Below are 25,391 nucleotides of genomic sequence, written 5' to 3'. Positions count from 1 at the left end.
TCAGTAGCACCTTAAAGACCAACTAAGTTTTTATTTTGGTATGAGCTTTCGTGTGCATGCACACTTCTTCAGATACACTTGAAACAGAAGAGTCAGATCCTTATTTGCCTCTCCTGGACAATGACAGCTCCCTTTCTCAAGCTCTGGGAGGAAGACCTTTCATTGCCTACAGACAGCCACCCAATCTTAAACAACTTCCTCACCCACAATAATACAACCACCAGACTTAACATGGACACTGGTACCAGAGCCTGCAATAAACCTAGATGCCAACTTTGCTGCCACATACACCCGGACAACATCATTACTGGCCCCAACAACATCCAACATACCATCTCAGGACTATTTAATTGCTCATCTTCTAACATTGTATATGCCGTCAAATGCCAACGGTGCCCTTCAGCTCTCTATATTGGACAAACAGGCCAAACCCTACGCCAAAGGATAAATGGACATAAATCTGACATCAGGAACCACAAGACAGAGAAACCAGTAGGAGAACACTTCAATCTCCCAGGACATTCTATACAAGATCTCAAAGCAGCTGTTTTATTACAGAAAAATTTCAGAAACAGACTGGAAAGAGAAGTTGCTGAATTGGAAATCATTACCAAGCTTAAAACCATGGAACCACCTGGGATGAACAAAGACATTGGATTCTTATCTCATTATGCATGGTCTAGCTTTCTTTAGCGCCTCAGCCCTTGTTTTCCCCCCCAGGACTAATTGCAGCCATCAGCAGTCGTTAACAGCCATCTACAGGTTTACCACTCCCATCAGCCCATCACCCATTCCCTCCCACCCACCCCACCCTCTGTATATAAATAAGGATCTGACTCTTCTGTTTCAAGTGTATCTGAAGAAGTGTGCCTGCACACGAAAGCTCATACCAAAATAAAAACTTAGTTGGTCTTTAAGGTGCTACTGAAGGATTTTTTTTATTTTGTGTTCAGAGCAGCATTGGATAAGAGACAGTTAAAGACTGTATAACAGGAGTCTTGTGACACATTAAAGACATAACGAATTTATTATGGGATTAAGGTTACTGGAAACAAGCTCCATGAAGGGAAAACTCCACAATCCTTTGGGAGAATGTGTGTTGAATGTGCTTTAAATATATAGTGTGGGTCTGCCCTCATGGCACAATACGTAGCTGCCCTGGTTCAGGATTCCCTGGCAGGTGAGGAGAGATGGACTTGGCCCTGTTGTCAAGACACCTGTGCCTGGCTTGTGTCAATGATTAATGTGGTGACTAATGATGGGAAAGGAAGAGATTATTGATTTGGGCGGTGGGGGGGGGGAGAACCTGGAGGCACCTGTCCAGGAGAAAGGAAAATGGTGCGCGCCTCAAATTGTTCTCTCTCTGGGGGTCAATTCCCTTTGTCATCAGAGATCTTTCAAGGTGAGGTTGGGGGAAGCTGTTGTGGGGTGGAGAATCATGACCAGGATGCGACTCTGGTTGGGAGCAAGGAGGGCTGGCCAGGGGGTACGGAAAGGCAGAGGAAAGGGCTTCAGAACTTCTTCTGTTTTTGAGTCAGCCATGGGACATGGTGCAGTAAGAACCGAGTGCCTTTGATCATGTGCAGAGTGCCTTCTCACACACACAAAAAGCTCAATCAGCCCTTGAATATCTCGGATCGGGAAGAAAGGCTTCCGGGTCGGATAAGGTGCTCTGTAGTAATCCTGCGTGAGGGATCTCTGCCCTTTTCTTCCCTGACCCGCAACTGTCCCTTTCGCACAGTCATCAAGGCTCAGATCTGGATCTTCTTAGTCCCCGTTTTCCTGGGCCTTGTGCAGGTCGGCCTCTTCCTGGAGCAGATGGGCTTCTTCCTGCGCCATGGCAACAGCTCCCGCCGAACCAGCCTCTCGCTCTGGATCCTGGGGGTCTATCCGGTAAGAACGGGCAAAGTAAGCAGGCAGCCTTATCTCCCCTGTCTCAGCCTCTTAAGACTGCAACCCTGCGTTCACTTCCTAGGAAATCCAGCTGAGAAACCACAGTGAAGCCGATTTAGGATCCTGGCTAACTTAGGTCCATTCCTTTCAATAGGTCTGCCCTGAGTAAAAGTTAGCTGCCTGCAACCCATTGTTTCCATGCTTGCAGCTCTCCCTATGTACTAGTCACACATAACCGCGTCACACAAATGCATAATTAGCTAGCTTCGTTTGCAGCTTCATGTTGTGGTAGCATCTAGTAGCTTAAACTGAATGCTGCATACACACAACACTTCTGAAGCACGTTGAGAGTATCTTCCGGCCCCTCTGCAAATAATTCTGAGCACAGTACGGTAGCTTGTGAAGGGCTGCTGAGAACCGTAACTCAGTGAGGGGTGAACTATAGCGCCCCAAAGTCTTTGTGCAGAAAAATGTCTGCTGAATGTGCTTTGCAGAAGATGGATTGTGTAAAGGTATGTGCTGCTTAGGGACAAACTGCAGGCCAAACCATGTGCAAATCTTTTAATATCATCTCCCATCTCCTTATCCAACAGGTGTTCAGTCTCACTTCCCTCATTGGTTTGTTCATCCCTCGCACTTCCTTCGTCTGTAACTTTGTGGCCTCCATGTGAGTTTCTTTTGATGGGAGTGGGAACAGGCAGTGGAAGGAGCGGGATTAAATGTAATTTATCCTAAGGGAATTACTGCCAAGAAGACCTGAAGTTACCCACTTCAGGATTGTTTTTCCTTGAAAAATACAGTGGTATCTCGGTTTGTGACCGCCTTGGGGAGTGACCGCTTCGGACCTGGAAGTGTTTACATCCGGGTTCCGCAGCGCTCAGATGCGCAGAAGTGATCTGTGCAGCGTGCTCGTGCACAGAAGCGCTCTATCGGCATTTGGCGCACACACAGAAGCGTGCCTCAGGGAGTGATGGACTCGGGGAGCGACCGGCTCCCCAGAACCAATTGTATACAGCAAGGGTGTATACCACTGTATACAGCAAGGGTGGGGAACCTTTGGCTCTGTAGATGTTGCTGAATCACAACTCCCATCATCCCTGGCGATTGGCCATGTTTGCAGGGGCTTATGGGAGTTGTAGTTTAGCAACTTTTAGAGGGCCACAGGTTCCCCACACCTGGTCTACAGGCTACAACTAAAGTTGCCACTGTGTAAAAATAAAATAAAAGAAATAAAGTTGCCACTGTGTTTGCTTTTTTTGACAAACGACTCTATGCTGAATGAAGTTTGCCATCACCTTTGGGAAGGAGTCTGTGTACCTTTAATGACTGCATGGCGGTCTCCTTCATGAGGACGGTGGGCAAACTCAAGTTGCAACAGATACCGGTACTCCTCCAAAATCCCAACCCCACATTATGGAATGTTTACTGCAGGTATGGCTCTAGATTCCCTCAACGCGCTTACAGTGGAACCTCGGTTTATGAACACCTCGGTTTATGAATTTTCGGTTTATGAACACCGCGGACCCATCTGGAACAGATTAATTCATTTTCCATTACTTTCAATGGGAAAGTTCACTTCAGTTTATGAACGCTTCAGTTTATGAACAGACTTCCGGAACCAATTACACCCATGATTCAGTTTATGAACGCTTCAGTTTAAGTACCCCGCGGACCGTCTGGAACAGATTAATCCACTTTCCATTACTTTCAATGGGAAAGTTCGCTTCAGTTTATGAACGCTTCAGTTTATGAAGACTTCCGGAACCAATTGTGTTCATAAACCGAGGTACCACTGTACGTCATTTACTGGCTGGCTGTACCATTGGATCATTTCCCACCACCCCAAATGTAGTTGCATTTGGACCCGGGTCTATTAAACTGATAACTACTAGAGCACAATGACCGCTTCACTGGGACCATAGAACAGTATCATTCTGGCTGTTCATCCCACCTTCCATTTCCCCATCTCCACCTTCACAACAAATATGCAGAAACTCCTTTCCCCCTTTCCTCCTTCAAAATGGATGTGGGCGTGTAGCCTTGTGTCCTGAACGTGTCCACCACATTTCAGCTTGAGAACCCAAGGAATCATACGAACAAACAAACTGAAAGGCAGAAAAGTGACTTAAGTCTAAGGTCTGAATTTGCTCCGCCAACTGCTCCTCTCCAGCAACACTATGATCCAGCAGATACATAGTCTGTAACACTCCTGTTCCTGCAGCTACCACTCCATCACCCTCTGGAAATTCCTTGCATTGATCAGAGATTTCTTTGGCGGATCAGACCGAATGCTCCAGCAACTGGAGAGCCAGCGTGTTTCTCCAAACCCTTTCCCCTGTTGCTGCTGTTGCTGCCTTCCTGAAATTGCCGCCAACAGGTAAGAAGAGCCTGCCTTTGTGCTGTATCAGAGTTGGCCCTGCACATTATAGCTTCCTTATTGTACCCTATAATTTGCAACTGACCCAGAACACTTCAGCTAAATGCATCACGCCCCCTTCTTACATCAGGCTCTGAAAAGTTTCCTCATTCCCCACATCTCCTCGTTCCTTTTGCCTCACATTTTCAGATTATGAAAGTGCAGGCAAGGACTTGTGGTTTTGCTTTTATTTCTCAGTGGTGCCTAGCACATAACAGATGGTGATAAGCCTTCTCCTTAAGGTCCTACCCTGACACAAACACACACACTCATGTTGTACAACAACTTGAAGCTTCCCATTCGAGCTGTCCTCCTAATAGGCCTTTTACCGTATTTCTTACCCTATCTCCATGGCTGCGCAATCCCTGTGCTTTTAAATACATATAAAATGTTGAGCCAGGCTGAATGATTTGAAATCTAAAAATTCTGCAAATCACATTTCCTTATTTTGCATAATTCATTCTGGTTTTTCTATTCAATGTCTCATTTCCTTAGTTCTTGTTTTATGCTGCTTTTAGTTTTAGATTTTTAATGAATCTAATTTATGTGTAAGGGACACGGGTGGTGCTGTGGTCTAAACTACAGAGCCTAGGGCTTGCCGATCAGAAGGTCAGCGGTTCGAATCCCCACAACAGGGTGAGCTTCCATTGCTCGGTCCCTGCTCCTGTCAACCTAGCAGTTCGAAACCACGTCAAAGTGCAAGTAGATAAATAGGTACTGCTCTGGCAGGAAGGTAAACGGTGTTTCCGTGTGCTGCTCTGGTTCACCAGAAGCGGCTTAGTCATGCTGGCCACATGACACGGAAAAACTGTCTGCAGACAAATGCTGGCTCCCTCGGCCAGTAAAGTGAGATGAGCGCCGCAACCCCAGAGTCGCCCATGACTGGACTTAACGGTCAGGGGTCCCTTTACCTTTAATTTATGGTATGTGTAATTTAAAGTTTGCAACTTTGCAATTGTTTCAGTGTAAATTTGTTTATACTGTAATGTGATTGCGACTTGCTTTGAAAGGACTTGTGGTCTTGAAAAGTGGCATAGGAGTCACTTAAGTAATAATAAACAATAATTCATTGGGCACTCCGTCTTCTTTCTCTGACCCCTAGAACTCCTGCTTGGTTTCCTCCTGTGTTTAATCCTCTGCCATCCCACCAGAAAGTACCTCCTCACATTCAAGATTACCTTTACAATCTTAAGGGTTAGAAATGTAGGGTGGGATTCAATTAAGTTGCTGCCTACACGGAGTGAGGTCCTCTTGCACAACTGGACTTGCCCTCCCCCCCCCTTAAAGCTGCTCTGGGGTGGACAGATAAAGAGGTAAAAGCTTTCTGGGAAATGATATATAATGAGTTAAAGAAAATGTTTTAAAACACTTTTGTTTAAAAAAAACCCAGAAGCTTTCTTATTGGGTATAGTGGGTAAAGACATACCGAGTCAAGATAAAAAAAATGTTCTTATATGCAACTACTGTGGCAAGAATTTTGCTAGCCAAAAATGGAAACAACATGAAGCATTCCAAAAAGACTGGAATAAATTTATACTATAATTGAAAGACAACTGTAAGCAATTAACATCAGTAGCAGAGTTATCTGAAGATTTGTAAGATGAAATTGCTACCTATTCAGGTTGAGTAATGTAAGTAAAGACCTTCTTTGGAGGTCTTTAAGCAGAGGCTTGACAGGCATATGTCAAGAATGCTTTGATGGTGTTTCCTGCTTGGCAGGGGGTTAAACTGGATGGCCCTTGTGGTCTCTTCCAACTCTATGATTCTATGAATGTAACTTTTTAGGTAATGACATAATAAGAATAGGAAAGAAAGTGAGATGCAAAGAAGCAAAACCTAAAGTTTGTAAACCATTAGGTGGGTGGGAGGGAAGTCATTAGGCTCAGTTGAGCCAAAAAGGTTAAATAAGAAGATACTATGATAGGTAATGTGATTATATGTAAAACTAATAAAAATTATTATAAAAAAATAAAATAAAGCTGCTCTGGGGGTTGGGGGAACCCCCAGAACAGTTTTAGGGGTTGTGCAGGGGGAGGGAAAGATCAGCTGTGCAAATGGACCTCGTTCCCCACATGCATACCCTTATTACTGAATTCCACTGCTAGGATTTTTTTTTTTAAGGGAATGTGAATTTTTCAAGATTCTTACTTGCCAGCTTGCCATTCTCCTTCCTTCTGTTCTTCACTCCTCAAAAGATGGTTATGGTGCAACCCATCACAGTGTTGCACTGTTGATGCATCAGCTACAGTGCTCCTGAATCCTTTGGCTGAGGTTCTACACTACAGGATATTGAGTACAATCAGGGAACCCATGCTTAATTCTTCTTCTCTCTACACCAGGCACCCCCAAACTGTGGCCCTCCAGATGTTTTGGACTACAATTCCCATCTTCCCCAACCACTGGTCCTGTTAGCTAGGGATCATGGGAGTTGTAGGCCAAAACATCTGGAGGGCCGCAGTTTGGGGATGCCTGCTCTACACCATGGCAGTCACTCTCATTGGATTCTTCCAGAGGTTTTCAACCTTTTTGAGCCCACGACTCTCTTTACTAACTACATTCTTTCTGCAGCACCCCTGTGGGACTGAGGAGCCCAGTTAGGTCACCCTTTGCCTGCAGAGCTGGCAGCCTCTCACCCCTTTTCAAACACCCTCCCTTGTGGAGGGTTCCCTCAGCCTCCTCTCCTCTTCCCTCTCCTTGGGAGTCCTCTGGGTGGCCACTCCTGCTGCCCCTGGTCTCTCAGCTGCTTCCCCCCACCCCAAAGAGAGGCGCCTCCTCACACTGCCCCATAGGGACCTGGGAAGCACCCCTTGGCCAGAACCAGAGGCCAAGAGAACCATTTGCCTGGAGAGTTTGCAGCCAGGGGTGCTGCCACAAACAGATGTGCAAGTCTTTGGGAGGCAGAGACTCGAGAGGGCATCCGAGGAGGGAGGGAAGGAAAGAGGGTCAGAGGCCACAGCACCCCTGACCATCATTCAAGGCACCCCAGGGTGCCATGGCCCACTGGTTGAAAACCACTGGCTTCTTCCCTTCTGCAGAACAAACTTGCGATGTATGACGCTGGCTGTGTATCAGCTCTCTGTCATCAGGACCATCCTCTTTTTCGTCACCCTTATCCTCTGGACGGATGAGAAATATGACTATGGCGACGTAAGTAATTCTGGCTGTGAAATTCATGGCTGACAGGCAGAGAGGAAGGGAATTAAGGCACACCAGGGGAATGTCTATTAAGCACAGAATGAGTCCTTGGTATTCCCAATGATGCTGCAGGTTGGATATTTTCCTTAGGAAAGTGATAGGAGGTGCCTATTCTTCGGTCTGATGATAGATGCTTCCATTGGACTGAGCTGACTTGAATCTGGGCATTGTTATCCCTCACTGAGTAACAAAGCTGGTCTTAATTATAGCCAGAGCATATCAAATTGACGTGGCAAGGCAACTCAAATTCTGTATGCATAATGAGAGGGAGCTCTGGCTGAACCTTAGCAGCAGTTTCTTTGGATGACGACCAAAGAACAAGGTTATTATCGCTGGATGTTAACATGAAAATGCTGTTACGTTCCTGAGCACCAGGCTGGGACCAACCAGGGCGAACCTGGCAATTAGGGAACGGGGCAACTGTTGATTGGTATCAATTAAAAGTTGCTCATCGGTGTTTTAAAAGCACAGTAAAACTCCACAGCCCTGGGAATGAAAGCTTGCAAGCAGCCCCCAGTTCAAGTAAGTGCAGGACATAAATTGAAAGGTGGGAAGGAAATGAATGTGAGAAGGAAGCTCAGAGAACTGTGTTGCCTTGGTTAACAGGCAAAGAGGGAACAGCAAGGGGGGGCACTGCTGGGTGATATAAGCAGAACCACCACCAGTTCTGCCCCCCAGACCACTATAGATGGTCTATAGATGATGATTTCCATAGATGGAGCTATATTAGGTTAGAGATGTATATGCAGTGGTCCCCTTCAGGTCTTTGCCTGGCGCCCACAAAGTATTTATCTCAACACACACACCCCTCACCCCACCATGAAGCATAGAGGGTGGTTAACATTTTCTTCCTTGAAATCTCCATAGACCTGAAAGGGGAAGTTAGAAAAGTGATGTTCTTTCCCACTTTCCCTTTTGGCTCTATGGGCTTTTCAAGGCTCAAATTGTGTTGGACCCAGCTTTTACCCAGATCCCTTGGAAATGGTGTGTTGATTTTCCATCTTCAGTAGCATAGGAAGTTAGGGGCGGTGGGGGCGCGATGCCCCGGGCAGCGCAATCCCAGGGGTGCCATTGCGGCTGCCTGTCCCCACCCGTGCTGGGCGCCCCACCCCCAAAACACGTGCCCCACCCCCAAAATGCACGCCACGTCCCTGGGGGCAGCGCGCCTGCTCTCTGCCCCCAGTTAACATCTTCTCCTTTAACTTAAAGCAGCCAAATTGAACCAGTGATTTCATGATTAGGCTATGGATCAGAATGGGATTAGCTACAGTAGAAATTTGAGCTTCTCTATATTGCATCCTGCTATTTATATGCAGTTTTGCAAGCTGTTCACATTTCTGATTATACCAAAGTGCTAGTGTTGAAGCTTAGCCTTTCCCATTATTTATTTTAAAACATTTCTATACCCCCGCTTAATATTTCAAAAAAAAAACACCTGAGGTATTAATTTGTAGGAAGAAACTAAGAAAGGTGTCCTAAAAACAACCACCACCTAAATATACTCTTGAGAGCTAATGATTAAGGACCTTGAACTGTGTTTTTTGTTTTTTTCAGATGTGCTCATCTTCACTGCACCATTCAGCAGTGGAGCTAGGCAATTTTAGATTCTGTAGTTAACAGTCCTACTATGTCCATGGGTATGGGACCCAGGTGGCGCTGTGGTTAAACCACTGAGCCTAGGGCTTGCTGATCAGAAGGTCGGCGGTTCGAATCCCTGTGACGGGGTGAGCTCCCGTTGCTCGGTCCCAGCTCCTGCCCACCTAGCAGTTCGAAAGCACATCAAAGTGCAAGTAGATAAATAGGGACCGCTCCGGCGGGAAGGTAAACGGCATTTCCATGCACTACTCTGGTTCGCCAGAAGCAGCTTTGTCATGCTGGCCACATGACCCGGAAGCTGTCTGCGGACAAACGCCGGCTCCCTCGGCCTATAGAGCAAGATGAGCGCCACAACCCCAGAGTCGGACACGACTGGACCTGATGGTCAGGGGGCCCTTTACCTTTTTATGTCCATGGGTAAGCATGTGTGGCTCTTTAGGAGGTAATGTGCATTATTTCAAAATGGCATGAACCATTTTGGGTGGGCTCACTTTCTCCTGCTGCTGAGTGGGGCCCTGGACTTCTACTGAAAAGTCTTGCTCTGAAAGTGCCATTCAAGCGCCATAGGATTTCCCCCAAACACGTGTTGATGGGGGGAGTCCCAGCACCTGGCATCTCATTTGCCCATCCCTCTCTCCCAGGTGGGCTACACCAACCCCAACTCTTACATCTACGCCATCATTGCCATCTCCACATTCCTATCCTTCTATGGCTACTTGCTCTTCTACAAAGCCACCAAGCCGGCGCTCAACGGCTACAACTTGCGCTCCAAATTCGTCTGCATCATCTTGGTCCTCGTCCTCTGCGGCCTGCAGAGTGGGATCCTGGAGACCATGGGGGCAGTGGGGGCTATCCCTTGCAGCCCGCCTCTCTCCCCGGTTACACGCTCCCAAGGTAAGTAAGCTGAGGCCAGGAGCCCGCAGCAGGAGGCATTGAGGGGGGTTGGCTGACGGGCAGGCCACCTCACTCTCTGACTTGCTGTCTCAGGGACAATTGCCTTCCTGGCTGTCTTATGCCAGAGAGGTTCCCTGCCACCTTGCGGGGTTGGGGTCTCTCAGGGGGCAGAGAAGGGGGGGGAACTAGTTCCTTACAAAGCTGGCTCTTGGGCAAGGGGCAGGGCATCATTTGGGCTAGCCTTCACCATACCTGCCAAATTGCTGTCAGAGAAATAAGGGACCGGGCCGGAAATAGCAGGCCGGAAGTAGCGCTGCCGCCATTTTGGAACTGGGCGGAGCACGCTCAGAAGGGACTTTTGATGCTGCTTTGCCCAGTTCCAAAATGGCCACCGCGCCAGAAGTCGCACTGCAGCCATTTTGGAACTGGGCAGAGCAGCATCAAAAGTCACTTCTGAGCATGCTCCGCCCAGTTCCAAAATGGCCGCCGCGCCAGAATAAACCGGGGAAAACAAAAAAATCTGTTTTTTCAGCTAGGAACAGCTGGAAAAACGGGGATTTCCTGGGGAAAACGGGAGACTTGGCAGCTATGGCCTTCACCAACCTGGTGTATTCACAGTAGAGCTAAGGAGATTGTTCCATCAGCGTAAACATTTCTGCTTGCTTGACAGTGCCCCTCTCCCTCCCATGCTGTTCTCGGGGTTCCCTCAACCCCCTGGAGCAGATCTGGGGAGGCTGTGGAGGTGTGCAGGGAGAAGTCCCTGTTATTCTACTCGGAATCATTGTGCTGGCTTCCGCTGGTGCAACTACGACGCCTGCCAAGCTAGCTGGGGCTGATGGAAGTTGTACTCCAAAACCTACAGAGGGCATCAGGTTGGCGGAGGCTGGTCTGGCCTAAGCGTCAAAGGAAGGTGTAAGGCAGGGTTCCTCAAACTCGGCCCTCCAAGTTGTTTTGAGACTACCGTTCCCATCATCCCTGACCACTGGTCCTGCAACTAGGGATCATGGGAGTTGTAGGCCAAAAACATCGGGAGGGCTGAGTTTGAGGAAGCCTGGTGTAAGGAATCTGCTTTCGCTTGCCGATGTACTGTAGCCTTATCAGCTACTAAGGGTCCTTTAAGTTGCGCCCAGGCAAGGACAGAGACAGTCAATAAGACACCGGGGTTGAATTCAGAGAAAGAATTTTAATCCTTAAATTTAAGGGACTCTCGGTGATCCATGTTTCACGACAAGAGTAAAGAAACACAAATTGCAAAGCTTCTTATACACTTCTTTGGGCTCCTTTCTAAATGTGCGTACGTAAGGGGGTCACAGGTACATATAAGGATCTTCCTGTGTCCGGTCCTATGCATAAACACATGCGTCAAGCTAGCAACTTCCAGCAGCCTTGAGTAAGACTATGCGTCAGGCATAGCAGCTGATAAGCCCTTCTGTGTTCCAGACAAGGCCAGCTCATCTGGCCTTGGGGGGGTGGCTAAGTCATACTCAGAATTATACAATGCAGACTATATGATCAGATTTATAGCTCAATAACACAATTGGCAATTCTCTCCCTACAGTACAACTGGGAGAGCGCAGCCAGTCATGTCTCTTTCTACCTGCCCCACACCTGAAATTGCATACAATGTTGGATGTGGGGAAAGTGGGCAAGGTTTGGGGGAAACAACCTCCTGGGCCAAACCTGAATCCCTAGCAGGCTGGAAGTTCCCCACCTCTGCTGCGGAGTGTACCATATTCTTCATTCTCTCTTCACCCCTCCAGTGATCTACTACTATTCCCTGGCTGTCGAGATGTTCTTCATCGGCATATTTGCCCATTACTCTTTCCGAAGAGCCGAGCCGCAGCTGGACACTCAGCAGGTCACCCGCCACCGAGCCTCCCAGACCGAGGGTCCCCCATCTGGATGCTGCAGCCCGGGAGACGACGCATCCATGGAGGGAGCCAACCCAGGCTACCTGGGTGAGGAGTCTGTGTGTACCATAGAGCACTCTCCGCTGGACCGCTTTGATTTCATTGTGGGGGGGCCTGTGGATGGCTGGCGGGAGAGCTGGGGGCCAGGCATCCCGAGGACAGGGCCTCCACGGGCAGAGGCCCTGAAAGCCAGCTCCTTGCACCAAAGTACTGGCCCAGAATCACCACCAACTGGAATCCAAACTCATGCCCAGGTGGCCAAACTGAACGGTGAAGGGATCACTGTTGTGTAGCCCTCAATCTCCAGGAAACGGTCCTCCCTTTTGTGGCAACACCTGGATTCTGAGGAAACAAGGACGACTGACCTGAGGAAAACAGGATGGAGGCAGATGACAGCAACAACCACGAACTCCATGCTTAGCCAAGGAGTGGGGCAGGGGGAGAAAGGACAAGGTTTACCTTGAGGAATAAATAGCATTGTGAGGGAATTTCAGTCCATCTATAGCAAGTCTCGACTGTCAGATTAAAGAAGGTAAAGTAATAAGCAGTATGACTAAGGCCAGAATAATCAAAAACCTGGAAGGACTTGCCGTGCTGGGAAACAGCATGCCTTTGTTAAATGATTATCAATAATTTCTGCAGCACTCAGAACACAGTCTGCCTGTGAGGGAAGGGAGGCCAAGAAAACCCTGTCTTTAGCCCACAGCTGCCCTGGATGGATGAACAGGAATTTGAACCTCTCCGTGTGTGTCCTCCCAATAAAGCACCCTAGCTACTTATCACAGCAAAAGAGAAGCTTTGAGCAAGTGACAAAGCTTCATTAAAATCAACACAGTTTTGGTTACAGGTAGGTAGCCATGTTGGTCTGAGTCGAAGCAAAATAAAAAAAATCCTTCAGTAGCACCTTAAAGACCAACTAAGTTTTTATTTTGGTATGAGCTTTCGTGTGCATGCACACTTCTTCAGATACAGTTTATCTGTTCAGATATACAGTTCAGATACAGATAATCAGATACAACACAGTTTTGATTGGTCAGGGAGAAAGGGACAGAAAATAATAAAACAGAAAATTATGTAAAATACTAGTTCCCAATTGGCGGTCTGTGGACGTCAGCGGGTCTGTGTAACCACCCGGGGGGGGGGGTCGTCTGCATTTTTAATGTTTGAGGTTTTATTGTGTTTTTAATATTTTGTTGGCAGCCACCCAGAGTGGCTGGGGCAACCCAGTCAGATGGGTGGCCTGTAAATATTAATGTTGTTCTTATTCACCTAACAAAAACTACCATAGAGATATCAAAATTTTCAAAAGTAAGGGGTCCAGGGCTTAGCTTTTGAAAAACAGGGGGTTTGCAGTACTTATCTACCGGTAATGGGGAACCACCGCTGTAAAAGGTAAACCAAGAAGGATGAAAAGTCTTTCGAACCAGCAGGGGGCGGTATTCATCTCTTGCCCCCCCCCATTTCTGTGATAATGTCACGTTGACAGTTTTCCAAGGGCGTCTGTGACCTCAGCCTCTAGGGGTAAGCATGCAGCCCCCTGCTCTTGCTGCTCCAGGAGGGCATTTCCCTGCTGAGGCCGGGGCACTTGCTCCTTGGTCAGCAGATTGTGTTTCTTCAAGAAGCAGGCCTCTTCGTAGGGAGGGCAGATGGGAGGCTGAGTCGGGGGTACGTAAGTGTATTTCTTCTCGGGATCCAGCTGATCAAATGGGAAAGAGAGCAAGTGAGCTTTAAAGCAGGTGGTCCAAATCCCTTTCCTGAGCCTAAGCACCACCAACCACCACTATCCTTTTTGTTAATCTCCAGTGCTAATTAACAGGCACCTCCATTCTCTACATTGCGGTCTTTGGGCTGTAGCCAATGCTAGTTCTACTTGAAGAGTTGAAGGCACCTGTCTGTCTTGAGAGACAGGGGTGGGGTCAAACCTCTTTAGTACCAGCACCAGAGAGACCTTCCCTGGCCATGTGTCTGGAGATCCTGGGCCGCCCAGATGACAAGACCCCCCTCTTGGCTTCGCTGAAGGAGCACAAGGGAAAGTGGAGCAATACACTCAGCACCAGCTTCACTGCAGGAGTTGGTGGAAGGAGGCGTACAAGGCGCCGTCTAACCATCGCAGGGACTCCATCCAGGATTTGTGTAGGGTTTACTCCTTAGCCTTTTCTTCTTCCAAAGATATCCCACAAGGCAGCAGAGGTTTTCCTTCACCTATTTAAGTGATGGCCAAACTTGGCCCTCTAGCTGTTTGGGGACTACAAATCCCATCATCCCTAGCTAACAGGACCAGTGTTCAGGGATGATGGGAATTGAAGTCCCAAAACACCTGAAGGGCCAGGTTTGGCCATCACTGACCTAGATCAGGCATCCCCAAACTTCGGCCCTCCAGATGTTTTGGACTACAATTCCCATCTTCCCCGACCACTGGTCCTGTTAGCGAGGGATCATGGGAGTTGTAGGCCAAAACATCTGGAGGGCCGCAGTTTGGGGATGCCTGACCTAGATGGAGCCCCTTCCCTGGCGGATGAGCCCCATCTGCCCCTCACTTCCTTCTACAGCACATGCCGAAACCACCTTCTTGACTGTTGGACCCGTTATTGGTCTCATCCAGTGTCGACCCACTGAAATTAATAGCTGGGACTGACTTAGATCTAAGAATTTCATCAGGTCTGCTCCGAGTAGGACTAGCACTGGATGCAATGCTGCCTGTTTCAGGTTCTCCTACTGATAACTGCAAAGCACCAGGGGCTTTGGACTGGGAATCCCTAATAGAGGGACCCGTGTACTTTAATCTTTGCGCCGAGAAAGGAGCTGCTACCCATGAAGAAGACCGTATGCCTCTGAATACCAGTTGATGGAAATTGCAGATGGGGAGGGGGGCTCCTATTGCCCTCAGGTCCTGCTGGTGGGCTTCCCATTGGCATCTGGTAGACCACGAAGGATGCTGGACTAAGATTGGGCCTTTGGTCTGATCCAGCAGGCCTCTTCTGTTCTTAGCACCACCAGTGCCAACGACCAGAGGGTGGTTTTGCAGCTACCGATTCAGGAAGGACCACGTGGCGGAAGAGGGCCCATAGGACTCCACCTGGTTCTCCAGACGCACCACCCAAGGCCAGCCTTACCTGCAGAGGGTACGTCCGGTCGGAATCATAAGCACTCAGGTCTCCACAAGCCAGGAAGGGGACAATCACCCGGTTGGGGCCCTCCAGCTGGTTAAAATCCACATCTGTATTGGGGGAGGTTTGGTAAGTGTTGCTTGCAAAGAGATGGACCCTCCAGGGTTGAACACAGTCTGTCCTGCCCTCGACACCCCCCCCCCGCCCCACTATTCAACTTTGTAATTCTTTACAATTCCTAATCCTATTCCCCTCATTTAAAAATATCCTTACAACTTTTTTTTAAAAAAATCTCTGTGGTTAAGAAGCTTTTAGATTGTGAAGACTCACAATCCCCCTCCTCCATCCACACTTTCTTGCCTCTGCCCTCAAACCACCCGCTTCCCCTTGAGTTTCCCTGCCCTGCGTCCCACAGCACAACGGGAACCCACAGAAACATCTCTTCCCCCTTCAAGGTTCCTTACCGTAACAGTGATCCAGCAAGGGATTTGACATGTTTGGCACGTAGCCTTCGGGGGGGCTGTAGTTTCGGCAAACAACAAAGGCCTCTGGAAGGATGAAAAGGCAGTTAAAAGCTTTGGCGATCACCGCTCTGGGATTCCACGCTAAATTATACACAAACACACACAATCCCCGGCTGTTTCCCCAATACAGTTGGTTATCAAGCCCTGTGAGGAATATGTTGTGCCTAACCCCAACCTGCATTGGGAAAAGGCATGTTCTGCACTAAAACCATCAGACCGGGGACGGGGGGACGGGGACGACGACACAGCAAAGAGGACAGAGCATCTGCTTTGTAAACAGAAGGTTCCAGGTTCAATCCCTGGCATCTCCTGGCAGGGCTAGAAAATACCTTTGCCTGCAACCCCTGAGGCCCACTGCCAGTCAGGGCTGACAACTCCAAGCTAGATGGATCCAGTAGCCTCACTGATGTAATCCAGCTTCCTATCTTCCTATATGCGGGCCATTTCTAAGCTTCCATCACATATGAGCATGACCAAGAACTAGCATGGAGCTATTCAGACACAGTCAGACTCTGTTCTAAATTGTTTCCACTGAGTGCTATGTGACAGAATAAAACAGTCTGACTCCTGGGATGCAGAAGATGACGGACGTATGACTCATGCAATAGACAGGAGGCCCTTCAATGGCAAGAGCCCATTTGCCAGCGGTGCCCTTGAGAGAATGACCTATAAAAATGAATGGCTGCCGCTCACATCTATAGGAAGCGGGGAAACACAGCCTTTGGGGAAACACAGCCTTTCAGTGTATCTGAAGAAGTGTGCATGCACACGAAAGCTCATACCAATGACAAACTTAGTTGGTCTCTAAGGTGCTGCAGGAAGGAATTTTTTTATTTTGTTTCGACTACGTCAGACCAACACGGCTACCTACCTGTAACTAGCCTTTGGGGATTAGCTTTGCAGCAGGAGAAAACAACTGCCCACTACCTCCAACACTGGCCTTCAACAACAGTACACACATGTCCTAATTTTGCAAATGCATGGCTACCCATTGAATGTAATGGGATTCTTGTCCCTAGCTGAACTAGGTGACTGAAGAAACATGTTTGCATAAATTTAAAAAGTTAGCCTAAACTCCAAATGCAGCTGCTGCAACACAAACATGATTTTTGTTTTTTTAAATGGCACTGAAGCAGAAAAGACCTCCACCAAAGCAAACTCAATCAAAAGCCCTAAGAGAAGTTTGGATGGTTAAATTTTGGGGAAAGGGGGTGGGATGAAGGAGGAATGGCAGATTTGTTATTAGGATTGATCAAAAGGCTTGAAAACTGGACTGTTGATTATGGAACTTGCTGGACTGAAAGGGGTGAATGGGTCCCAAAGGGGGAGTAGGTATATTGATCAATAGATATATAGTTAACTAAACTTAGGAATGAATAAATGGTTTAAAAGGGATGGAGGTCTTTGGAGGTAAAAATTAGGTAAGGGGGGGGGAAGAAGGCTGATTAGTTGAAATTATGGTAAGATTTGCAAATGTGAATATTAAATAAGGTTAAAAAATAAGGTTAAATAGAATAGGAATAATGATCAGAAACCTGTTAAATGAGAATTGGAAATGTAGACCGAGGTAGGGGGGAGGTTGGGGAAGCCCCTAAAATGTGATTATAATGAAATGAACATGATAGTTTTTCTTTTTCTTCTTTTTATTTCTTTATTTCATTTTTTGAGGGGGGTGGGGTTTTTTAAATGTATATTTGGGGAAATAGTTGGGTGGGTATACTCCTTCTTTCTTCCTTGTTATTCTGGAGCTCTCCGGTGGCGGGGGGGGGGGGGCTCTGGGGCAGGGAAGGGGGGGAGGGGACAAACTCAACTATGAAATGGACCACCTTCGACTGTCTACCTTCACCGGACTTTCTCGTGGCAGGAGGGGGCCTGTGGATGGCGGATGGGAAAAAGGCAGGCATCATGTATGTTTTCTTTCTAATGTGCAAAATCAATAAAAATTATTTTTTAAAAAACAAAAGCCCTAAGAGAGCACGACACCACGGCATGTGCAGATTCTGTTGTGCGCTTCTCTGACCTACGTTCACTTTTGTGTTTTTGGAAAAGTGCTCATTTGTTTTCTTTTAATTGTAGGAGGTTGCTGCAAGGAGCAGGGTGGAGGCAGGAGGAAAGAGTTGGCAAAGCAATGGGTAATAGGGCTATGAGAAAGACGCTAGAAGTCACGAGGGGACATACATATCATGTCCTCTCCCCTATGCTTTTTAACATCTACATGCAGCCGCTGGGAGAGATCACCAGGGGGGGGGGGTTAGGCTGGGTGTTCATCAGTATGCAGATGATACCCAGCTCTACCTCTCTTTCAAATCAGAGCCAGTGAAGGTGGTGAAGGTCCTGTGTGAGTGTCTGGAGGCGGTTGGAGGATGGATGGCGGCTAACAGTTTGAGGTTGAATCCTGACAAGACAGAAGTACTGTTCGTGGGGGACAGGAGGCGGGCAGGTGTGGAGGATTCCCTGGTCCTGAATGGGGTAACTGTGCCTCTGAAGGACCAGGTGCGCAGCCTGGCAGTCATTCTGGACTCACAGCTGTCCATGGAGGCGCAGGTCATTTCTGTGTCCAGGGCAGCTGTCTATCAGCTCCATCTGGTACACAGGCCGAGACCCTACCTGTCTGCAGACTGTCTCGCCAGAGTGGTGCATGCTCTGGTTATCTCCCGCTTGGACTACTGCAATGCGCTCTACGTGGGGCTACCTTTGAAGGTGACCCGGAAACTACAACTAATCCAGAATGCGGCAGCTAGACTGGTGACTGGGAGCGGCCGCCGAGACCACATAACACCGGTCTTGAAAGATCTACATTGGCTCCCAGTACGTTTCCGAGCACAGTTCAAAGTGTTGGTGCTGACCTTTAAAGCCCTAAATGGCCTCGGTCCAGTATACCTGAAGGAGCGTCTCCACCCCCATCGTTCTGCCCGGACACTGAGGTCCAGTGCCGAGGGCCTTCTGGCGGTTCCCTCGTTGCGAGAAGCCAAGTTGCAGGGAACCTGGCAGAGGGCCTTCTCGTGGTGGCGCCTGTCCTGTGGAACGCCCTCCCGTCAGATGTCAAAGAGAAAAACAGCTACCAGATTTTTAGAAGACATCTAAAGGCAGCCCTGTTTAGGGAGGCTTTTAATGTTTAATAGATTATTTTATTTCATTTTTCTGTTGTAAGCCGCTAGATGGGCGGGGTATAAATAATAATAATAATAATAATAATAATAATAATAATAATAATATATCATTATCATCATCATCACCACCACCACACACCCCCTCTGCCTGCATGCTTCCAGACATTCACCTGCAACAATGACAACTAGAAACATGGGACCAGATACAACTAAAAAGCTGCACTAGCGGGAGCCAGGACAAGTCTCGCCAGCACAACATGGCTTCCCCTTGCCTCTCCTCCCCCTCCATGCCCCCCAGATAGGCTCTGGGGATGTTGGGAGAGGCCCCAGAACAGCATACAGGGGTAGAAGAGGGGGAAGATTGTTTCATTGGGCAAGCAGAAATACTCGCAGCAATCTCCTTAGTGCCACTTAGAATTCCACTCATGGATTACTATTTTTTTGAGATTCCAGGGATTCTGAACAAGCTGTAGGATCCTGTAATGCTTTGTACAGTTTTCCCCATGAATGGCAAAGCTGCAAGTTAAACAGGCTTGCAAGAAGTTATTTGGTTGCTCACCGATGCTGGAGTTGCGGCTACTTCGGGGTTTGGCGCACGTCACATCAGGAAAGAAAATCCGCAGCTGGGAATAGAGGAGGGTGATGTCCTTCCCTCGGAATATCTAAGACAGGAAAGCAAAATGCCATCATTTCGCCTGGATAAACTGCATTCTTATGCCACATTACCCAAGCCGTGGATAGAAACACAGATGCAGAGGAATCCTCCGCCAATGGGAGACGGAGAACGGGTGTAATTCAGATGTACTGGGGACACTGAGCTCAACAGCATCAAGGTGCCATGAGGGAACAAGCCCAGGGTGCTCCCAAAACAGACTCAACATGCAGCCAGCACCCAAGTGCAGTGACTCTTGATATCACTGGGAATGAACCCAAGTTCCCTGCTCTGGGATCTCACGAAATCACAAGATCCTGCCTCAACACGTCAGCAGAAGGCACATCAGGAGGATTCCCAATGCCACTGACAGCCATCTTTGCCTTAAGCCAAGTTCAAGTCAAGCTCTCACGAATTTGGGTCCTTGCATTCACAATCCCTGGGAAGCGTAACAAGCCATTTTGCTTTGTTTGAAAGTATCAGGTTGTTATCCTTTGGGTCTTACAATATTCTTGCTTGAAGGTGAAGTTTTATTAAAAATTCCAAATACCGGGTAGTAGCTTATTTCACCAGGGGTGTTTAAACACTGTTGTTATAATTTTCATATAAAATACATTTTTGCCATGTGGTTGAACACCACGTCACCTTTGGTCTGTCTTCTACTATACCTTACTTTTTGAGTTAGTTTTTCAGCACTAACTATGGGCCAGATTTGATTCTGCCATAAATCCTAATTTGTACCCATTTTTGGCAAATTTAATTTTAACTTCTACTCAGTTGTGTTTTTCTTTCCCTATTTCCTTATTCTTTACACATTACTGAATTATGTTTTCGATTAAATGAATAAAAAGAAATAGACAAACGATGAGCTCTCAGATTTTCAGTATTCCTGCTCAAGTTACCTTGTTGCTGTCTTGAAGAACCTCTTGGCCCACTGCTGATGCTCAGCGGGCTGATGAACTAGACAGGCCCACCGAGTCCCTTTCCTGTTTGCTGTGGTGCCTTAGGTGAGCTCAGGTGAACAGCAATAAGCAGGTGCTGAAACACCACTGCAGGGTGATTTTGGTGCGGTGCCCACAGCAGCCCTGTTTGGCCACACCTAAAGCAGGTGCGGGCTCTGGCCTATGGGGTCACGAAGAGTCGGACACGACTAAACAGCAACAACAAAGCAGAACTGCAGTGTCTATTAACTCTTCCCTGATCACCTGCAGGGCTCACCTTTGCTACAAATGTCCCTCCCTTCTTTAGCACGTGCGTAGTGATGTTCAGAGCCTGGAAGAAACAGAAGGAAACAATCAGCACCAAAAGAGAAAAGCCTTTTTTGGCACAAAGATGCAGCAGGTGGGGAACAGAGCCACCAGCATCCCATGAGAGTTTGGGTCAGAAGAGAAACCTAGATAAAAGGCAAAGGGCTTGCTATGGTCCTGCTCTTTTCCTGTTAGCAAAGGCCCAGTACTTTTAAGACAGGGGTGAGAAAGTGGACTGGATCCTGGGCTTTCCCACCCTCAGTGACTCATGATATGTGAGCAGGGTCCACCTTGAAGTCAGCATTGATCAGCTGATCAGTGGGAACTGAACGTCTCCCCGGCCAATGCATCATCTGGAACAGTCTTTACAGCTCCCGACTACAAACCGGCAGCCATGTCAACCCTTCCTTGGGTTTCTGGGAATTCACAAGAGGTTGTGACTGTAAATCTGTTTTTACAGCTGTAGCATACTTTTTTTTAAAAAAAAAAAGCCAAGATTTAGAGCCAAATGCTAAATATCTTACTGAAAATCTATTTTTGTAATTGCATATGGAGATTGTGGAACAGCCCCCCAAAACTTCAGGAAGGGCTTCAGGATGCTCTTCCTGAAGTTTTGGGGGGCTGCGCGCTCTGCAACCCCCCCCCGAACCCTCCAAAGGGACAGAATTTTTTCCCGCGTCCGCTGGCGATCGCGCTTAACCCGGAAGTCCAACCACAGGACTCCACTTAGGCGCAGTCTGTAGATCTTCCAGGTCTGGGGAATATGATGATACAGTACTAGATAGGTCCTTTGGAGGGCATCCCATTAACCTGCCTGATATCAGGCCTTATGTCAGGACCCAGAACAGCGTGGCATTTTCTGGGGCTTGGGGATCACAGGAAGGCTCACAGGGGCTGACGTCATACCCATCACTTGCTGGCACTCTTCCTATCAAGCTTCCAGATCTGCTGCATTCAGTCAGCCTGGGCAACGTTCTGCTGAAGGATGCCAACCGGCTCTTCCATCAGTGCAAAGCCCCCACAGCCCCCATTGTGGTTGAGTTTGCTCATTACACATAGCGGCAAACACCAGGAGATACTCACAGCGAGCAACAGCTGGGCCTGAATGTACTCATCTATGTCATGGAGTCCGGTCACTGCAGAGTAAAGGAATTACGTATCAGAGCTAATACAGGCAGCTTTCCCCTCTAAAGCCACCGTTGGCCAGCAGAGCTCCTTGATTCCCATGACAAGGCTGGTAGCCTGGTTGCCACCTACCGTCAGGGGCTCCATCACACACCACCAGGTCAGCGGGCTGCCCTTCAAAATGGCAAATGATCTCCTGAGCTGTAGAGACCTGGAAACAGAGAGGTAGGTGGGTATGTGAGCAAAGAGACTTTTCTCTGGGTAGGCCTCTTTTTCTTCTGCTGCTTAGATGGGGTAGAGGCCAAGCTCAAGGCTGTCATCACCCCAAGATCCACTAGGTAGCACCTACCTTGGTAATGTCCCCCTGAATTTGGATGACACCTGGCAACGGAGCCATGGCTTGCAAATCTACAGCTACTATCTTGACATCAGAGTTTTTAATGTCTTCTCCTCTGTGGGGTGGAATAGAAGTAGATCCCATGAGAGTCTAGCCTTTCTCTAAGGAGATGCAACCCACTGGATATATTTGAACTGAATTGTTTGCTTACTTGATCTTTCGGCTTAAAACCTGGCTCCAGCTCCCAGGAGCTGCGCAGAGGTCCACAGCCCTAGAGACACCTAGAAAGGACAAGAGAGGATCAGTCAGCGCCTCTGCAAAAAAGGACTAGGAAGCAGAACTCCTGAGATGGTTCTCTGGGGGGAATAAATGACTGTTTAAAGTGGTAAGATGGGGCCTCTGTTGCAGTGTTATCTCCCCAAAACAGGACTCTGGTCATCTTGGAAAAGCTATCTGCTAGAACAGGGATCAGCAAACTTTTTCAGCAGGGGGCTGGTCCACTGTCCCTCAGACCTTGTGGGGGGCTGGACTATATTTTGAAAAAAAATATGAACAAATTCCTATGCCCCACAAATAACCCAGAGATGCATTTTAAATAAAAGGACACATTCTACTCATGTAAAAACATGCTGATTTCCAGACTGTCTGCGGGCTGGATTTAGAAGGCGATTGGGCCATATCCGGCCCCCGGGCCTTAGGTTGGGGGACCCCTGTATTAGAAGGAGGAGATACCAAAGCAAAAGTATTAATATTACACAGGTTCTGGGTCTGAGCCATGGCATTAAAAATAGGTTTGAGTGTTCAACACTTGTTCATGCCCTTCAGTGATGCAAGAAAAAGTGGTAATATAATGGGGACATATGTTTTTTTGGCCCACCTTGAAACAAATGGTATTCCTCATCCAGTTGCAGAAGTTTGAACGCACTACGGGCTCGCCACCCCTCTTCTTTGGCCAGGCGGTAGTAAATATCACGCTTGTCTTTGGAGGAACGTCCCATCCTCACTTATTTGACAGGTACTAGAATGCGAGAGAAGAACTTGTCTGTTACCTGCTTTGCCATTGTGTGGGGAAGAAAATCAACTGTGGGTCAAAGCAGTAGCACTGGCTTATTATAACAAATGAACTGGAGGCATAACAGGCCGGCCCTAGAGGAAGTATTAGCTAATCCAGTATCAATATCAAAATGGCTGCCTGGTGGAATGCAACAGAGAATCTCAGAGAGTACTTTTTTCAGCCCTGGAGAGTTGATACACCTGAAACGCCTTTTTCTGAAAAGTAAAAGAAACTCTGGGGAGGTTGTTCCAAAGCTGCAGCCCCATCACTGAAAAAGCCCTTGTAGATTTTACCTTATAAGTGGATGTTATTCAGGGCAGAGCTGTCAGATGGGTGGGGTACAAATATATATATATATATATAGAGAGAGAGAGAGAGAGAGTGTGTTATTCCCTGAGGTACTATGAGTTCAGACCATTTAGGGGGTTAGGAGAGAATAAGCATCATCTTGAAATTTATCTCTCAAAACTGCATAGCTAAGATGTTCCAAGTGCAGTGTAGATACCGTAGCAACAAAAGTTGCTGGTTTGATCCCCATACAAACAGCTGCTTAAATTCCTCAGGATCCCTTCCAACTCTACAATTCTATGAAAATGCGTTCTGCACTTTTTGAATGCACTTGTGAAACCCTGGAGAGCTGCTGCCATTCAGAGTAGATGGTTCAAGGGTCTGACTCAATACATGGCAGCTTTCTAAGCCCCTGTTATTATTTCCTAATTCTTCTTGTATTCCAGGACTGGGTGCTAGCACTGTGAAAGAAGAAGAAGAGTTTGGATTTGATATCCCGCTTTATCACTACCCGAAGGAGTCTCAAAGCGGCTAACATTCTCCTTTCCCTTCCTCCCCCACAACAGACACCCTGTGAGGTGGGTGGGGCTGAGAGACTTCAGAGAAGTGTGACTAGCCCAAGGTCACCCAGCAGCTGCATGTGGAGGAGTGGAGACGCGAACCCGGCTCCCCAGATTACGAGTCTACCACTCTTAACCACTACACCACACTGGCTCTCACCACACTGTGAAAGGGTTCCCGGGTGGAGACCTAGCTTAACCTCAGCTTCTTGTTGCCAAGTGACCACAAATGGAAAATGAAGCTGTAAACCTGTTTTGAATCCGCAGCACTTCAGAATGAAAGGTGGAGACAGGCTTGTGAATGATTTGCTACTCCATACCAAAATAACGGACACAGGTGGTGCAATGGGTTAAACCACTCAGCCTAGGGCTTGCCGATCAGAAGGTCGGCGGTTCAAATCCCTGTGATTGGGTGAGCTCCCGTTGCTCGGTCCCTGCTCCTGCCAACCTAGCAGTTCGAAAGCTTGTCAAAGTGCAAGTAGTAGATAAATAGATACTACTCCGGCGGGAAGATAAACGGTGTTTCCGTGCGCTGCTCTGGCTCACCAGAAGCGGCTTAGTCATGCTGGCCACATGACCTGGAAAGCTGTACGCCGGCTCCCTCGGCCTGTAAAGCGAGATGAAAACCGCAACCCGAGTTGTCCGCGACTGGACCTAATGGTCAGGGGTCCCTTTACCTTTACCTACCAAAATAATTAAATCTTTCTAGGAAAAAAATCCCCTTGGGCAAAGAAACATAGTGCGGTGCGTCAAGGTGTGAGTGTGGAAGGCTCCATCCCAGTTTTCTCCTTGACATTCCACATTTCTGTGTGCAGGGTGAGCCCATCATGCGAGTCCCCACATGCAGCGTGAAATGGTGCAATCCAGAAACAAGGCCCCACTCCACCCTGCCCTGCTTCCTATAAATCTTAGATCTTAGAGAGGCTGTTGGTATCGAAAGACAATCACCAGGCAGGCAGGATTCATACTAACGTAACCGCCCTGTGACCTAAATCTAATAAATAAATAAGCTCTCTGCAGATGCTTAGCGTCGTAACAGGGAGGAACCAACAGGTGAATAAGGCTCTTCCCTCTACAGAAATGCAACCGATGGAACAGAGCTTCATCTGTTGAATGTCTGCCTGTCCCATCAACTTCAGAGAGCAAAGGAGGCCTGGACTGGCTACCCCAAAACGCGCCGTCCTTTCCCCACGGAGATAAATCCCGTATATACCGGAAGCAAGTCCTCCGCTGAAAACGGCCCTTGGTGGTTGTTTTTCACATGCCGGAAATGGATGGCTAATGCAAGGATCCGTAGCTATGCCCCGCACCACGCATGCGCAAAGGGTATTACAGCAAACTAGGCGCTGCTCGCTCGTCTACGTTGGTGTGGCGCATGCGCAATTTGGAAACCTTGCACGCCTCCCGGATCACTGCGCTTGCGCCGGCGCCTTCTGGCTGTCGCAAAGAAGCACGGGAGTTGTAGTGCTTTGCTTTATTCTTT

At 48.0% G+C, this 25,391-nt stretch overlaps 2 protein-coding genes across 6 annotated transcripts; one reads left to right on the top strand and one right to left on the bottom strand.

Annotated features, from left to right (window-relative positions):
- Positions 1–1,286: 1,286 nt before the first annotated feature.
- Positions 1,287–12,811, top strand: LOC118097956 (organic solute transporter subunit alpha-like). 3 transcript variants are annotated; one of them, XM_035141280.3, is made up of 7 exons: positions 1,287–1,402; positions 1,742–1,893; positions 2,487–2,560; positions 4,115–4,270; positions 7,345–7,456; positions 9,742–9,994; positions 11,755–12,811. In XM_035141280.3, exons 1-7 carry the CDS (start codon positions 1,336–1,338, stop codon positions 12,195–12,197), a joined length of 1,257 nt encoding a protein of 418 aa, XP_034997171.1. In that variant the 5' UTR covers positions 1,287–1,335; the 3' UTR covers positions 12,198–12,811. The 3 variants fall into 3 exon arrangements, with proteins under 3 accessions (XP_034997171.1, XP_034997170.1, XP_034997169.1); XM_035141279.3 differs by lacking the exon at positions 1,287–1,402 and having other exon boundaries at positions 1,437–1,893; XM_035141278.3 differs by lacking the exon at positions 1,287–1,402 and having other exon boundaries at positions 1,437–1,908.
- On the bottom strand, positions 12,810–25,252 carry FTSJ1 (FtsJ RNA 2'-O-methyltransferase 1). 3 transcript variants are annotated; one of them, XM_060268980.2, is made up of 12 exons: positions 25,122–25,211; positions 24,455–24,515; positions 22,884–23,024; positions 22,218–22,287; positions 22,019–22,121; positions 21,802–21,880; positions 21,628–21,680; positions 20,516–20,569; positions 19,205–19,307; positions 15,476–15,559; positions 15,018–15,121; positions 12,810–13,600 (listed from the first exon to the last, which is right to left on the bottom strand). In XM_060268980.2, exons 3-12 carry the CDS (start codon positions 23,002–23,004, stop codon positions 13,379–13,381), a joined length of 993 nt encoding a protein of 330 aa, XP_060124963.1. In that variant the 5' UTR covers positions 23,005–23,024; positions 24,455–24,515; positions 25,122–25,211; the 3' UTR covers positions 12,810–13,378. The 3 variants fall into 3 exon arrangements, with proteins under 3 accessions (XP_060124963.1, XP_034997172.1, XP_088514627.1); XM_035141281.3 differs by lacking the exon at positions 24,455–24,515 and having other exon boundaries at positions 25,122–25,252; XM_088658501.1 differs by lacking the exon at positions 24,455–24,515 and having other exon boundaries at positions 25,075–25,203.
- Between the last annotated feature and the right edge of the window lie 139 nt (positions 25,253–25,391).

Source organism: Zootoca vivipara, chromosome 15 (assembly GCF_965207765.1).
Source record: "Zootoca vivipara chromosome 15, rZooViv2.hap1.1, whole genome shotgun sequence".
Lineage (NCBI taxonomy): Eukaryota > Metazoa > Chordata > Lepidosauria > Squamata > Lacertidae > Zootoca > Zootoca vivipara.
Note: the sequence above shows the minus strand (reverse complement) of the source record. Positions and strands in the feature narration are given on the sequence as shown.

Bases quoted from the DNA above. Each gene is read 5' to 3' on its own strand.
- LOC118097956 (XM_035141278.3), top strand. From the start codon at position 1,579: ATGTGCAGAGTGCCTTCTCACACACACAAAAAGCTCAATCAGCCCTTG. The intron at 1,909-2,486 runs GTAAGCAGGCAG...CTTATCCAACAG, and splicing joins ATCCGGTAAGAACGGGCAAA to GTGTTCAGTCTCACTTCCCT. The intron at 9,995-11,754 runs GTAAGTAAGCTG...TCACCCCTCCAG, and splicing joins CCCGGTTACACGCTCCCAAG to TGATCTACTACTATTCCCTG.
- FTSJ1 (XM_035141281.3), bottom strand. From the start codon at position 23,004: ATGGGACGTTCCTCCAAAGACAAGCGTGATATTTACTACCGCCTGGCC. The intron at 20,570-21,627 runs GTGAGTATCTCC...TGTTTCTTCCAG, and splicing joins AGGCCCAGCTGTTGCTCGCT to GCTCTGAACATCACTACGCA. The intron at 15,122-15,475 runs GTAAGGAACCTT...CCCCCAATACAG, and splicing joins CTTGCTGGATCACTGTTACG to ATGTGGATTTTAACCAGCTG.